We start from the raw sequence: 12,951 nt of genomic DNA on the forward strand, positions 1-12,951 counted from the left end.
CATGGTCAGGGGCAACTAGCGAAGGAGCTAGCACCTCGCGATGGCTACAATGGACGGAGGCGGCGAATAGTGTTGGGAAGGAGGGATCGCCGGAGCCCGCAGCGACAATGGCGTCGATGGAGGAGTTCCATCGGGCGACAAGTTGACCTCGTGCATGACATGGCTGACCTGGCCGGCTGGCTGTCGCGCGTATTAGCTTCTGCGGGTGCACTGACCGCCGTGTGGGTGCTAGCCTGCGAGGCTGTCACGTGTGCTGGCGTTCGCGGGCGCACTGAACGTGTGCGCGCGTGTGCGATGGCGGTAGGAGGAGGTCCGTGCCGGCATGGATGGGTTTGGGGGCATGGCGGCGCGCTAGACAGGAGGGGTACCACACGATTTTGATTTGGGAGAAAATGCAATTGTTTTTTAGATCCTTTTGGGGCAAACAGAGATGCCCCCTGCATGGGCGGAGCAATGGGTTTTCAATGTCTTTCGACACCTATATAACTCCGCCAACGCCCACACACCACTCAGTTTTTCCACATCATTTCCACATGAAACTTTTTCCATGTTTACTACAAATCATTTATGGCCGCATGCATCATTCTGATACAGAGGCCGGGAGATAACCTCCTTTTCATAAAAAAAACTACAAATCATTTGAAACCTCATGCTCAAATTTTAGAACTTTTTGAGTTGGTTTGCTATTATTAAAACATTAACTGATTTTTTGGTTTTTAAAAAGGATAAAAAAAGCTTCGGTTCTACGTAGCATGCAAACGAGCTCGGAAAGTGATGAATCTTGGCATGTTGTCTTCAGTGGACCATTGTAGAGCGTGGTAAATATTTGTGAGCATTATAGCAAAAACTTGATACACTTTGTGTATAAACCGAATACTCTCCCACAAAATATCATCATTTCGAATAAAACCACCGCTCACCACACACAACTTCATTTTTTTTAAATCATTTTCACTTTAAACTTTTTCCATGTTTAAAATCGTGTTTTCGGGCTTCAGTTTTAAACATGAAAAACAGCAACTGTGCTTTCGGGCTCCGGTTTTAGACATGAAAAAAGTTTGAAGTGAAAATGATGTAAAAAGAATGAGTTGTGTGTGATGGACGATGGTTTTTGTTTGAAACAAGGACAGTGCGGACACGTCATGCCATGGTCATGTGGGAACACAAGGCAGAGAAGGCAGCACCCGAGAAACGGAAAATAGAGCGAGGCCACAAATCTGCGAGCCGGTTGCCACTTCCACCACGCCATATCCAAAGCTTCCTCCATGTCCATGCCCCACAGTATATAAGTTGGATCGCGTGGCCTCTATATCGTTACCAAGCCGAGCAAGACGGAACCAAGCAGAGCCATCGATCGATTGAAGAAAAGTCGGAGAGCGTGCGTGCAAGAAAGCGTGGGCCGCCGGAGCTGCTAGAGGTATTATCCCCGTCTCTGATCGATTATGGACAAGGTGCTGGCCATCTCCATGCCGAGCATGTCGTCGGTAGACATCGCCCCCGGCGCGGGCAGCAGCGGCAGCAGGGCTCGGCTCTGCTGGCGGGGGTCGAAGCTACAGGAGGACGAGCAGACTGGATCAGCTGGGAAACAGGGGAAGCAGGGCGGTCTGCTGGTGGAGGAAGAGCAGCAGCCGGGCAAGGGGAAATCGCAGTCACCGCTGCCGCGGTTCGTGCCGGAGTTTGATGGGATCGACTGCTTTGAGACCATTGTGTGTCATTAATCAGTGAATATCAACCGGCGGGTGTGACTGTTCATTCGTTGCTAACATGTGCTTCTAACTGAAGCAAGACACAGGTTGTCCACAGAGTAAATTGTAACCAAGTTGTTTTATTTTCTGATTTTTTTTTTTGAAATGAAAGGGGTTTCCCCCCGCCCCAACTTTTTATTAAAGCCAAGGCAAACCAACACAAACAGACTGTTAAGCAGCGCTCGGCAACAGCCAAAGAGTAGTTGTCACATACTGAAACATGAGCAGGGTTCAAACAACTAACCCTATTACAGTTGGTGCTTTTACCAGCACACAAGTCTCATGAATGGACGCAAAGCCAGTAAAAACATATACACTAGTCGTAGACAACTAGCCATACATGCCCCAGCTAAGGGTCCAGGGTGCTCTCTTATTTTTCAATCAGCGCCAGGTGATCCTAAGCAATTCCCCTCTTCGGTAGTCCAACAGCTTTAAACAGCGGAGGAGAAGCACATCCTGATTTTCTAAGCACAAGATCTTCCACTGCCTGATCGTTGCCCCCAACAGATTCAAAACACAGCGTATATTTCGCCATCTTCGCCCCTGAAAAACAAAGTCATTTCGCAAACGCCATAAGCTCCACAAGGTAGCAGTAGTGGATATATTCAGAGCTTCACATTGTTTTCTTTTCCTCCAGAAGGAGGATAACACAGTAAAAGAATCAGGTACATTAATCTTAAAGCAATCAGCTAATAGTTCCCAAACCTGTCTGGCAACAATGCATTCAAAAAACAGATGTTGGATAGTTTCTAATTCCTCACAAAAGACACAAGTCTTATCCTCTACATGTCTACGTTTGGCTAAGTTGTCTCTGGTCAGGCTCTTATTGTAATAAATCAACCAAAGAAAGACATGAAGATTAGGGGGGACTTTAATTTTCCATATATCGTCTCTGATCTCAGAAGTGATCCCTCCAAAGTTAATTAGTTTGTAAAAAGACTTGACCGAATAACTACCAGATGGTTCCAGCCGCCACACAGGCTGATCTGGTGAATCAGATAGAACAACTTGTTTCATTAGATTAATGAGATCACTCCATCTGGATAGAGTTTTTTCATTCACACATCTGCTAAAGGTTAGTTGGAGTTCACCCCCAACCCATACTTGAGCCAGAGTAGCTTCTTGTTGTTGACAGATTTCAAACAAGTCCCAAAAGGCAGTTTTCAGGGAACAATCCCCGAGCCATGTGTCATGCCAAAAGGCAATAGTTTTACCATCTCCAGGGATCCACCTATAAAAGTTCTTAGCTGCAGCCAAAGCCCAGGCTAGGCTTTTCATGAATGGGGATCCCATGGTAGTTCTAGTACTAAAAAGGTTTGGGTTATCAATATTGTATTTGTAAGCCAAAATCTTTTTCCAGTCACTAGCTCTATTATCAAAAAATCTTTTTCCCCAGGAAGCCAAGAGGGCCATATTAAAATCCCTAAGATTGGGCACCCCCAAACCACCATACTCCTTCCTCCTGGAAATCAGTCCCCAGCTAGCAAGATGATATTTATGAGTATCTCCCACATTCCCCCAGGAAAAAATGGGACATATGAGAAGTAATCATGTCAATGGCCCATTTAGGGAATTTAACAATAGACATCAGATAGGTAGGGATACTAGCAATGCAAGTAGTAAGCAGAATCAATTTGCCTCTATAGGAGAGAAATCTCCCCAGCCACCCAGCTATGTTCTTGATAATCCTGTCTATAATGGGTTGTAAGTCTTCTTTTCTAAGTTTTTTAAAGTGCAGAGGCACACCTAAGTACTTAAAGGGAAAAAACCCCAATTGACAACAAAACACCTAAGCAAATTCCTTAGCCATTTGATCAGTTATATTGATAGTATGCAGGTCACTCTTGTGAAAGTTAATTCTCAAACCAGAAAGTTTCTCAAAGCAAGTTAATATCCACTTCAGGTTCTTGGCACATTCAATAGAATTATCAAGAAACAGGATAGTATCGTCAGCATATTGCAGGTTGACCACTCCCCCAGGAATTGCATTAGGCAGAAGCCCACATATCAAGTTATTATTAACAGCTTTCTGCAGCATCTTAGAAAAGACATCAGCCACTAAATTAAACAACATGGGTGAATGGGGGTCACCTTGTTTTAAACCTTTACCACCAGCAAATTGGGGACCATTGGTGTCATTGATTCTGACCTGGAATGTCCCCTGGTGAATAGTAGACATCACCCACCCTTATTTTCTGATCTGTATAGGCAAATGGACTTGAGTCTGTCGTGATTCCTTTGATAAACTTTTGTTATCAGCATAGTTGAGGAAATAATTGGCCAGGTAGTTAAGGTTTGATGTGGTAAGGATATTCAGAGAAACTAATCAAAAAAGAAGTGAATGCGTGTGAATTGCAACTCGTTAGATGTCCAAACTCCAAGCTCACACTAAACTATGTGGCTAATGCGCCATGTTCATAGTTGGGGTAACATATACTCACGGGAAAACTCGCAAAATTAGCCTAGCATCACTTTTCCTCTTGAAATTGTCTCTCGAACCGGTTACAAGAACGAAATTGCTGCCAAAACAGTGTCTCATTCAAGTAACTGGGAGGCAGCAAGGTATAGTCGAACGGATGACAAGCCGAGTATATGTTTACTGACAGTGAAGAGACAAGCTCGATTGCGGCTAAAGATGCTCAGGCATGCTGTCACCGAGGCAGACCAGTTCCATAATGTCGACGAATTCATGAGGTTTGTAGAGACCATGGTGTTAGTTGCCGGACTCCTGAGGCTTGTCGAGACCATGGTGTTAGCTCTGGGCCAATGTATACATTGGGTAAATATTGTTACTCTCCCGATGTCTCTGATTCCTAGATGTTCATTGCATCCATCTGATTCTTCTCTCGTCCTCTTCTCCTTTTGTGTGCTCGCACCTATTCGTTCGTGTCTTTACATGTGAGATAAATGAAGAAGGAAATATCAAACAATGTGGATGAATTACTGAACCTTGCTATCTGCTCATGCACTTATAGACTTAGATATATAGTGAAAGCATTACTCGCACAAGTGAAGGTGGGTGGAGAATTTACTTATATGTTCGCTGCAACAGTAAAAACAGTAAACTTAAGACATAATATTGTAAAACTTCTAATAAACTGCTAACTGCTTGCCTATATTACAAGTCAATATATAACTTCTGCAAAATTGAATGCAAGGATACAGATAGAAGTGTATTACCCCAAGATGCATTACAATACATAAAGTAAAACTAGAGGGAAATAGTTTAGTGCCGAGATGAACCTGATGGGTTGTGGCTGCCATCGCCCTTCTCGCCATTCGCTAGGCGATGGACTGCACGGGGGTGATGGATGGCAGGCAACTAGGGAGAAAAGATGGCCATTAGGCCCATGAATGAGGAATAAAAGTGGCACAACCATTGGGACAAGGTCAGGCATGAGGAGCCCGATTAATCCACTGAGCCACCACTTAAGTTTAGTTGAGTGAACAACTGCTATTTGATTTTATAACTCCGCTCAACCAAATAACATAAAACATTACAAAACACAGTATGAGGACAGGCAATCGTATATCCATCTACATGATGACATTTTACATATGCAAACATTGATCTAATTGAAGGACCCATCAATGATAACTATAAACTTGTATTCTTGTGTAATCCTAACTTCTGCGTCACGAGAAAGAAAAAAAAACCATCCTTTTTGGCCTGTAAATGGACATACAAAAGACAAGAGAGCTAATCGAATCCTATTCATTGGACAACCAGAACCTTTCTTCCGGAACCTATTGCAAACAGCTAGATAGACAACTCGACGTGTTATCCTCTATTGGCTGCAAGAAGACGAAGAAGGCGAAGAAGAATCCAGTTAATGCATGTTATATGACTTCTTTTTGGGTCATGCAATAAGTCTTGTAATGCTATGAATATTTTTCACAGAGTTAAGTCTAAGCTTGCCACTGGTGAAACATAGACCACCTGTAGATGATTTTTCTCAAAGGGCTGTTATCTTTGGTGTCCACAGATACATCATGGGAGGCGTATCAGCGGTAATGGAAATATCACACTGCACTCGATTCATTTAGTAAGGGTCGCTGGCCGGATCACTTTCCCTCGCGGTGATGAACACACCGGACACACAGGGGGAGAGGAGGTTCTTTTGCGACGCGTACTGCTGCGTCTTTCCTTTTTCTTTTACTGACGCATTCTGCTGCGTCTTTTTTGTTTCTTCTCTTTATTAGTCTTTCGGCAACACGCACAACCGAAACGTGGCTGATTACATCACTGAGTCACCCATGATCCTATTACCCATGCCCTCACACGGAAGATCGATCGGAGGCTGACCAAGACAACTACGACTCAATGTAATCCTGTGCGTGCACATACACGTGACAGGTTCTATTTTATTTGCAACAGACAACCTACAAACTGAAAAGCTAAAACATACAACCAGGAAACGAGTAATGATTACATAACAAGATTAGAACTACCAGTTTCTCTCCCGATGTCTCTTATTCCCATATGTCTTTGCATTCATTCAGTTCTTGTTGTTAGAATAAATTCGAGGCACTCCGTTGATCATCCGAGTACCAAGCAATCCACACGAACATGACACCGAAATTTGTTAACGAGGTTCACCGATATGGCTACATCCCCGGAGTTTGACTACGGGCGCTCCTCCCCGTGACGCCGCTACAATACCGCACCCGGTCGTCCTGAACACTGGCACATGCCGCCGGCTTCCCCTGCGTTCCGGTGCTATTATGTTCGCATAGGTTACATCGTGTGTCTACCTCCGCTATATAAGAAAAGCCTAGGATACAAGTGTCCTACTTGGACACGACTCCATATCCTATCTAAACACAATACAACTACAAGTCCAACTGTAACCTACCTTGTACACTATATTCGACACAACTCTAACAAACTCCACCTTGGCGAATATTCTTCACCTCCTTGAATTCGTCAATGTGTCAAACTTCCATGTACATTGGACTTGAGTTTATCCCATGAGTACCGCTGCTACTCCAAAGACTCCATATGACTCCACCTGCAACTTTTAGTCCCTTCTTTTCTTGACCACAGTCAACACTCGAGCGAAATTAAGTTCCTCTTACTCTAGTTTATGCTCCCAACTTCAAAGTACCGTTAACGCCATCACGCATTCATCAATGACCTGCGTGAAAGTGAACAACTCACATATTGGATGTCACACATAAGAGTTACCTGAACTCAACATCACCGCTCCTTTCTTGACCGTCTGTCTGAAATTTGAAAGAATTTCACCGTTGTCTGTTGTCATCCCGAGTCAATTTCGCAGTTGTCTCACCACATGTATGACCACCAGAGCCCTGACCCGTCTCCATGTCCCGTGCGCGCCGCACGCCTCGCCGCTATTACCGCGTCGAGCCTCCGCTGTCCCGATCGAGTATCAAGGGTCGCAAACCCACACCACTCAACCTCCACTGTAGAGTACCATCGATTATCACCGATCGATGACGAGTTTCACGCTTCCATCAGACCACTGGGCTCCAGTCTGAACTACGTGTCCCTCGCTTTTTCCCCGCTGAATAGGCTTTGACTCTCTGAGCTCTTACGCCGTAACCTCCCAATCCAGCTCCGCCTTCAACATGACTCCATGGTGGTTGTACGTGCCCCCGCGCCTTGTCGGCTCCAAGCTCTCATGTGCACCGTCTTGAATCAACCCCGCGCCATAGTCTTGTCGAAGCCACACAAGCCCTCGGCATGCGCCACGTGTTTCCACGCCCAGAAGTCGGTCATCATCAGCATCACGCTCCTATGTCGCTGTCGCCGATCCCACCACCGTCTTCTATACCAATCGACTTGCATCGATTCGTCAGACTGCCTAGTCCGACCCAGCCGAACTCGTTCGACTGCATGACACGCTCGAGGCTCTCAAATCGTCTTCTGCGAATTCTGATCCATCACATGATAATTCCAACTCAGCTAACATGACTTCCCGCAACGCCTTCAAGCATCCCTGTTGTGCCAACAAATGTTTCATCTTTGTCTGCCATAACTAAAGGTTTTCAGTTCCATGAACTTCTCCACCTCAAACCTGGTACCCGTTGACGCCATGGTTCTTCGTATGATTGACCTTGCGAAAAATTAACCGAGCTCCACCGCAATGCCCCAAGTACACAAGCAAAACCTGATGAGGTACACCCCTGCGTACTAAAAGCAAAAATCGTGATATGCTCCTGGCTCAATATACCCAAACCTCTATCTCAGGGGATGTTTTTGCCCTGACGTTTAACCACTTGGTTGAAAGCAACTTGTGGGCATTTCCTTCCTTGACACGTGTATTACTTTGGGATATGGTGGGGTAGAAACTAGTGTGTGGCTGTGAGTTTTTCATTCAAATTTTTTGAACTTCATTGCTTCATCGCTGTTGTAGTTGCCGTGTAGCTCTAGCGCTAGCATCTTGTTTGTCTTTTGTATTTTTTCTTTGTATGCACCGCTCTAGAGTGCAATAGCTCAGGATGGCTTGGATATGTGGCAGGAAAAGTGTACGTGGGTGTTTGCATGGCATGAGAAGCACGTACATCATGGAGAGATGAGCAAAGCGGTTGTCAGCGGTGTGCGTCTGCGTCCAAGTGCGAGGCGAGAGAGGCACGCAGTCATTTCAGTGATGCATGCATGCGGCCGAGTGGGGACATGCCGTGTGGCTGGGTGAACGACCAATCGGAACTGCCAGGAGCGGCGATCAGGCTATTCGGGCATGGGTCCAACGGCAAGAGGACAAGGGACATGATTGCGCGTGTATGGAGGTATGGAACGGTTCTAGCGTAGATTTTCTGAACTTGTTTTATTCCTGTGTGGTCTGGGCTGGGACATTCGTTTTGCTGTGTCCGTTTGTGCATGCGATTGATTTGACATCTCTTGCTTCCAAAGTTACATACGGTGCATGTTATTTGGATTGGTTCATGCATGTTGCCGTGATGGGACCACGTGTTGGCGTGCGTTTACTTGAGCGGTTGTTCCCAAGTCTCTCTCGGTCCTTCCAGTCTCCCCTCTCTCTCTCTCTCTCTCTCTCTCTCTCTCTCTCTCTCTCTCTCACGAAGGAATTCATCAAATCACACACGTCTCACTCCGTTCTTATCTTGAACCCTGCCGCCACAGCCACACCGCAGTTTGCGCCTATAAAAGGAATCGCTTCATTCGTGTCGAGCATCCTCGCGTCGCTTCTGAACCTCACCACTCGATCGTTGCTTTGCTAAATTCTGGTGGCGCCCACATCCCACTTTGCTGCCTCGCCGTAGGCCTCTGCCAGCCCCCGCCCCGGCCGACTGGCCCTTCATCGTGGCCTCGGTGCCGCCGACGCCGGTTGTCGACGGAGGGGCAGGTGCCGGCGCGATCTATTCTGGACCGGCTGGTGGTGTGCGACACCACGCAGGGGCAGAAGCAGGCGTTTGCAAGGCTACCAGCATCTTCGAGGGCCACCGCAAATGCAATCCCGTCGCCACTGTCATGCTCTTTTCGGACAGACAGCAACATGAGCAGCAAGACTCGAGGAAGCACGATGTTCATGGTTCCAGTTATTTCTCGCCGCTTAATTCGTGATTTGGGTGTGTTCAGGAATCCTATATATAGGTGTTTCCTTTCGCTGCTTGCATTATAGGCACAACTATCAGCGTATGTTTGGAACCCATGGCCTTGCCGCGTCCATAGATGGAGCTCACCATGCTATTCGGGCGGCAAGGGATGGCAGCCATTGCACTGTCCCGTCGAAGCCCACAGCCACCGTTAGCCCACGCTGCACCACACCGGCACTACAGGCAACCAGCAAGTACAAGGAGGTGGCGCTGCATGAGATGAGTGGGTGGATAGAGTCGAGGAAGCCACATGGAGGCGCGAACACGGCGCCGGCGTGCATGCCGGATCCGAAGCTGCGGCTGATGCTCACCAGCCCTGCTGTCGGCGCCGCAAAGAAGGTCGACGGGGAGGAGGAGGCCCCGGGCAGCCGCAGGACGTCGCCGACGACCAAGGAGTGGTGGCGGCACCTATACATGAAGCCAAGCGGTGGGCGCAAGCAGATGCACAGACTCCGGCGGCGACCATCGAGCCGCAGAGGCTACGCATGAGCACCAGCTATGGCTGCAGGAGAGCCTCGTGGTTCTGAAAGAGTCGGCGGACCCGGAGGATGATTTCCGGGCAAGCATGGCATAGATGATCGAGGCGAACGACGACGTTTGCCCTCAACGCCGCTGAGCACCACCGCACCATCATCGCCGCGTTCAGGAACACCTATAGCCCAAGTACCGGCCTGATAGGCCATTAGAGGCGGACCATCCCAACGAGGCGTCGTCGCGGAGGCATGCAGTGCTGACGTTTCTGACCTCGAGTTCGCCCAGCTTGCGGACGGTGCAAGCTTATGCCTGCCCAAACCACCGGCACCCCACCGTCCTATGCCGCCCAGGACCTCACGCTTGACGTGCGAGTTTCCCACGTCGCCGGTGCCTCGACCCAATGCCCGCCTAGACCACCGGCGTATGCTACCGGAGCCGTCCGCCGTGCGTCGTCGTCGTCAAGAGATGCGGTGTCAGTTAGGTTGCCGTCGAAGCGGACGCGAGAAGGCACCCCCAGCTTCTGTCTGTGCGCCTCCGCATCAGATGCAGGAAGGTAACCCACGCTGACTGCCTCTAGCTCGCTTTTGGCCGCGCCCCTCGCGCTACCTCGCATGCGTGGCTTGCGTTCTTCGGCTGCGTCGTGTGTGGTACGTGGGTGCATGTGTTCCGTGTTCGTGATGTGCTCGGCAGCGGAATACAGTCATACACAGCCGATGCATGTTATCTCCTTTTCCCGTGTCTATGTGTGATGCGTCTCTTCCTCCATTCGCCTTCTACATCAGGCGGTACCAAGAGAGACCGAGATTTTCTACCTAATCAATGGCTGTAAATATCCTCTACCAATCATCATTTTTCTTAAACTCATCACCTTTCCTATTCTCATGCATGGATGTTATCAAGTCATAGTCAACCACTGCATGCATCCGGAAGCGATCAATGACAGCAACCAATCCGATAACAGTGACAGGCCGACACTCCGGGCTGACCAAGCAACAAATTAAAAAGAAAAGGGAAATGCTACGTGCACACAATGAGTGTACCAGCCTGTGTACCCAAATTTACCAATTGCAGGATCTCGAGCTTCACAAGGATTCTAAACAAAATCAAAAAGAGATGAGAAAACTCAAACCCTTCGGTAGGCATGATGTAATGATTTTTCGGTGTATGAATATGTTTCATAGTGTAATAATATTTTTTGTATGAATGGAGTGAAAAAATTCTGGAATTTGCAAAAGCACTCTATCACTTTATGACAGGCACTAATCTTGCTGGAGGCTACACTAGATGATCTGATCTAGCAATTAATCGTCTACGCTTCTTCTATCTCGCTGCAGTAGTGTCATCGTGTAATGTTTGTTTTGTAACCCGGGCTGTGCACAGTTCCAATAAGTAGATTTTATCAGATATGTATGAGTGTGTGTTCTCCTGTTTAGTATAGCATGTATCATGCATCATGGCAATAAATGTACTTGCTTTCATCATATCATCCTCATTTGGTATTTTATACATGTATCAACATCTATTTCCACCTCATCTTATTTTCGTGTGATTCTATCAGCACAACCCTAAAAGTACTTACCATAAATAAACATCACACTGCATATAGATATGTTGTATCGATGGGCGTGGCATGCCGCCGCGCGGGCTATGCTAATATGATGCTAGCCTTGCCTTGCCAAGTCTCTGCTTTCCAATGGATGCACAACGTGATGGTCTTTTTCCCTCCGCTCAAATCATTCTGTTTGTGCCTCTGTCCGGTCGTCCTACGGTGACCTAACCAGGCTGCTCATTAGCGCCTCAAGTCTCCGCCTCAAGCACGACAGGAGAGTACGTCTCCACAAAAGACTCGGTCCCCTTTTGGTCTCCAAACAAATCTCGTGACTTGCTGTTTCCGATTGCACCATATATCGCTAGAATATGTACGCTCAACGACCACTCGAGTCCTCAGCCTGCATGCGTCCTTCTTGGGCTGTTGTTTGTGTGCCCACTGGATCGCATCTCCGTTGCCACAAGCCACGTCCCAACCTTGCCGACTCCGAGTACGTCAGCTCGGCGCCCACGCGATCGTGCCGCACGCCGATTCTTATGATCTAGCCGACTACTGATTCTTCCATGATAATTTTGCCTCTAGATCAACACAATCAGCCTCGATCTCAAACCTTGCTCTGATACCACTTGTTAGAATAAATTCGAGGCACTCCGTTGATCATCTGAGGACCAAGCAATCCACACGAACATGACAGCGAGATTTGTTAACGAGGTTTACCGATATGGCTACATCCCCGGGGCTTGACTACGGGCGCTCCTCCCCGTGACGCCGCTACAATACCGCACTCGGTCGCCTTGGACACCGGCACATGCCGCCAGCTTCCCCTGCGTTCCGCTGCTATTATGTTGGCATAGGTTACATCGTGTGTCTACCCCCGCTATATAAGAGAGGCCTAGGATACAAGTGTCCTACTTGGACACGACTCCAGATCCTATCTAAACACAATACAACTACAAGTCCAACTGTAACCTACCTTGTACACTATATTCGACACAACTCTAACACTTGTCGTGTTATCTTCTCTGTGACCGTACTCACCACTTATTTGTAATCTAATATGTCAAATGGAAGGAGGAATAAATATTGTAGTGTCGATGAATCAATAGACCTTGCTATTTGCTCATGCTAGCAGAGACTTATAGAGGGAAATCATTATTCACACACGTGAAGGCTGGTGGAGAACATATTTATTTGTTCATTGTTTTAGTTTTCATAGCATTTTTTTTCATTTGCTAGAATGCATATGTACGTGTGCGCATTTATTATGGTCTCCTTAGCATTTAATTCTTTTGACCCCACCGCACATTATATTTTCTGTATATATAACTTTTATTTGTCAAATGTATTAATCGATCAAACTTTGTTTAAATCATTATTATTTCGATAAAAAGGTAAACTTAAGGGCAAACATAGGGGGGAACCATCGTCTTTTGCAGGAAGCAAATGACTGCCTAGCAAGTGCACTCAAGCTCATGTAACAAAAAGGGAAGAGAAAATGCATTTGCTTCATCTTCCTCAAGCTCAAGTGTGTCACATTCAGAGTTGGGAGGAAGTGAGGTTTTTATAAGGAGCTCGCCGTTTTTTATCTGACACGACAGAGAATCA

The 12,951-nt window shown here is 47.1% G+C and overlaps 1 protein-coding gene across 1 annotated transcript; it reads left to right on the forward strand.

The window, feature by feature from the left end:
- The first annotated feature begins 1,262 nt into the window (after positions 1-1,262).
- Positions 1,263-1,885, forward strand: LOC125525980 (uncharacterized). Its single transcript, XM_048690988.2, has one exon. It carries the CDS (start codon positions 1,443-1,445, stop codon positions 1,716-1,718), a length of 276 nt encoding a protein of 91 aa, XP_048546945.1. The 5' UTR covers positions 1,263-1,442; the 3' UTR covers positions 1,719-1,885.
- Positions 1,886-12,951: the final 11,066 nt, after the last annotated feature.

This window comes from Triticum urartu, chromosome 7A (genome assembly GCF_056163025.1).
Source record: "Triticum urartu cultivar PI428250 chromosome 7A, HENAU_Tu73, whole genome shotgun sequence".
NCBI classification, from domain to species: domain Eukaryota; kingdom Viridiplantae; phylum Streptophyta; class Magnoliopsida; order Poales; family Poaceae; genus Triticum; species Triticum urartu.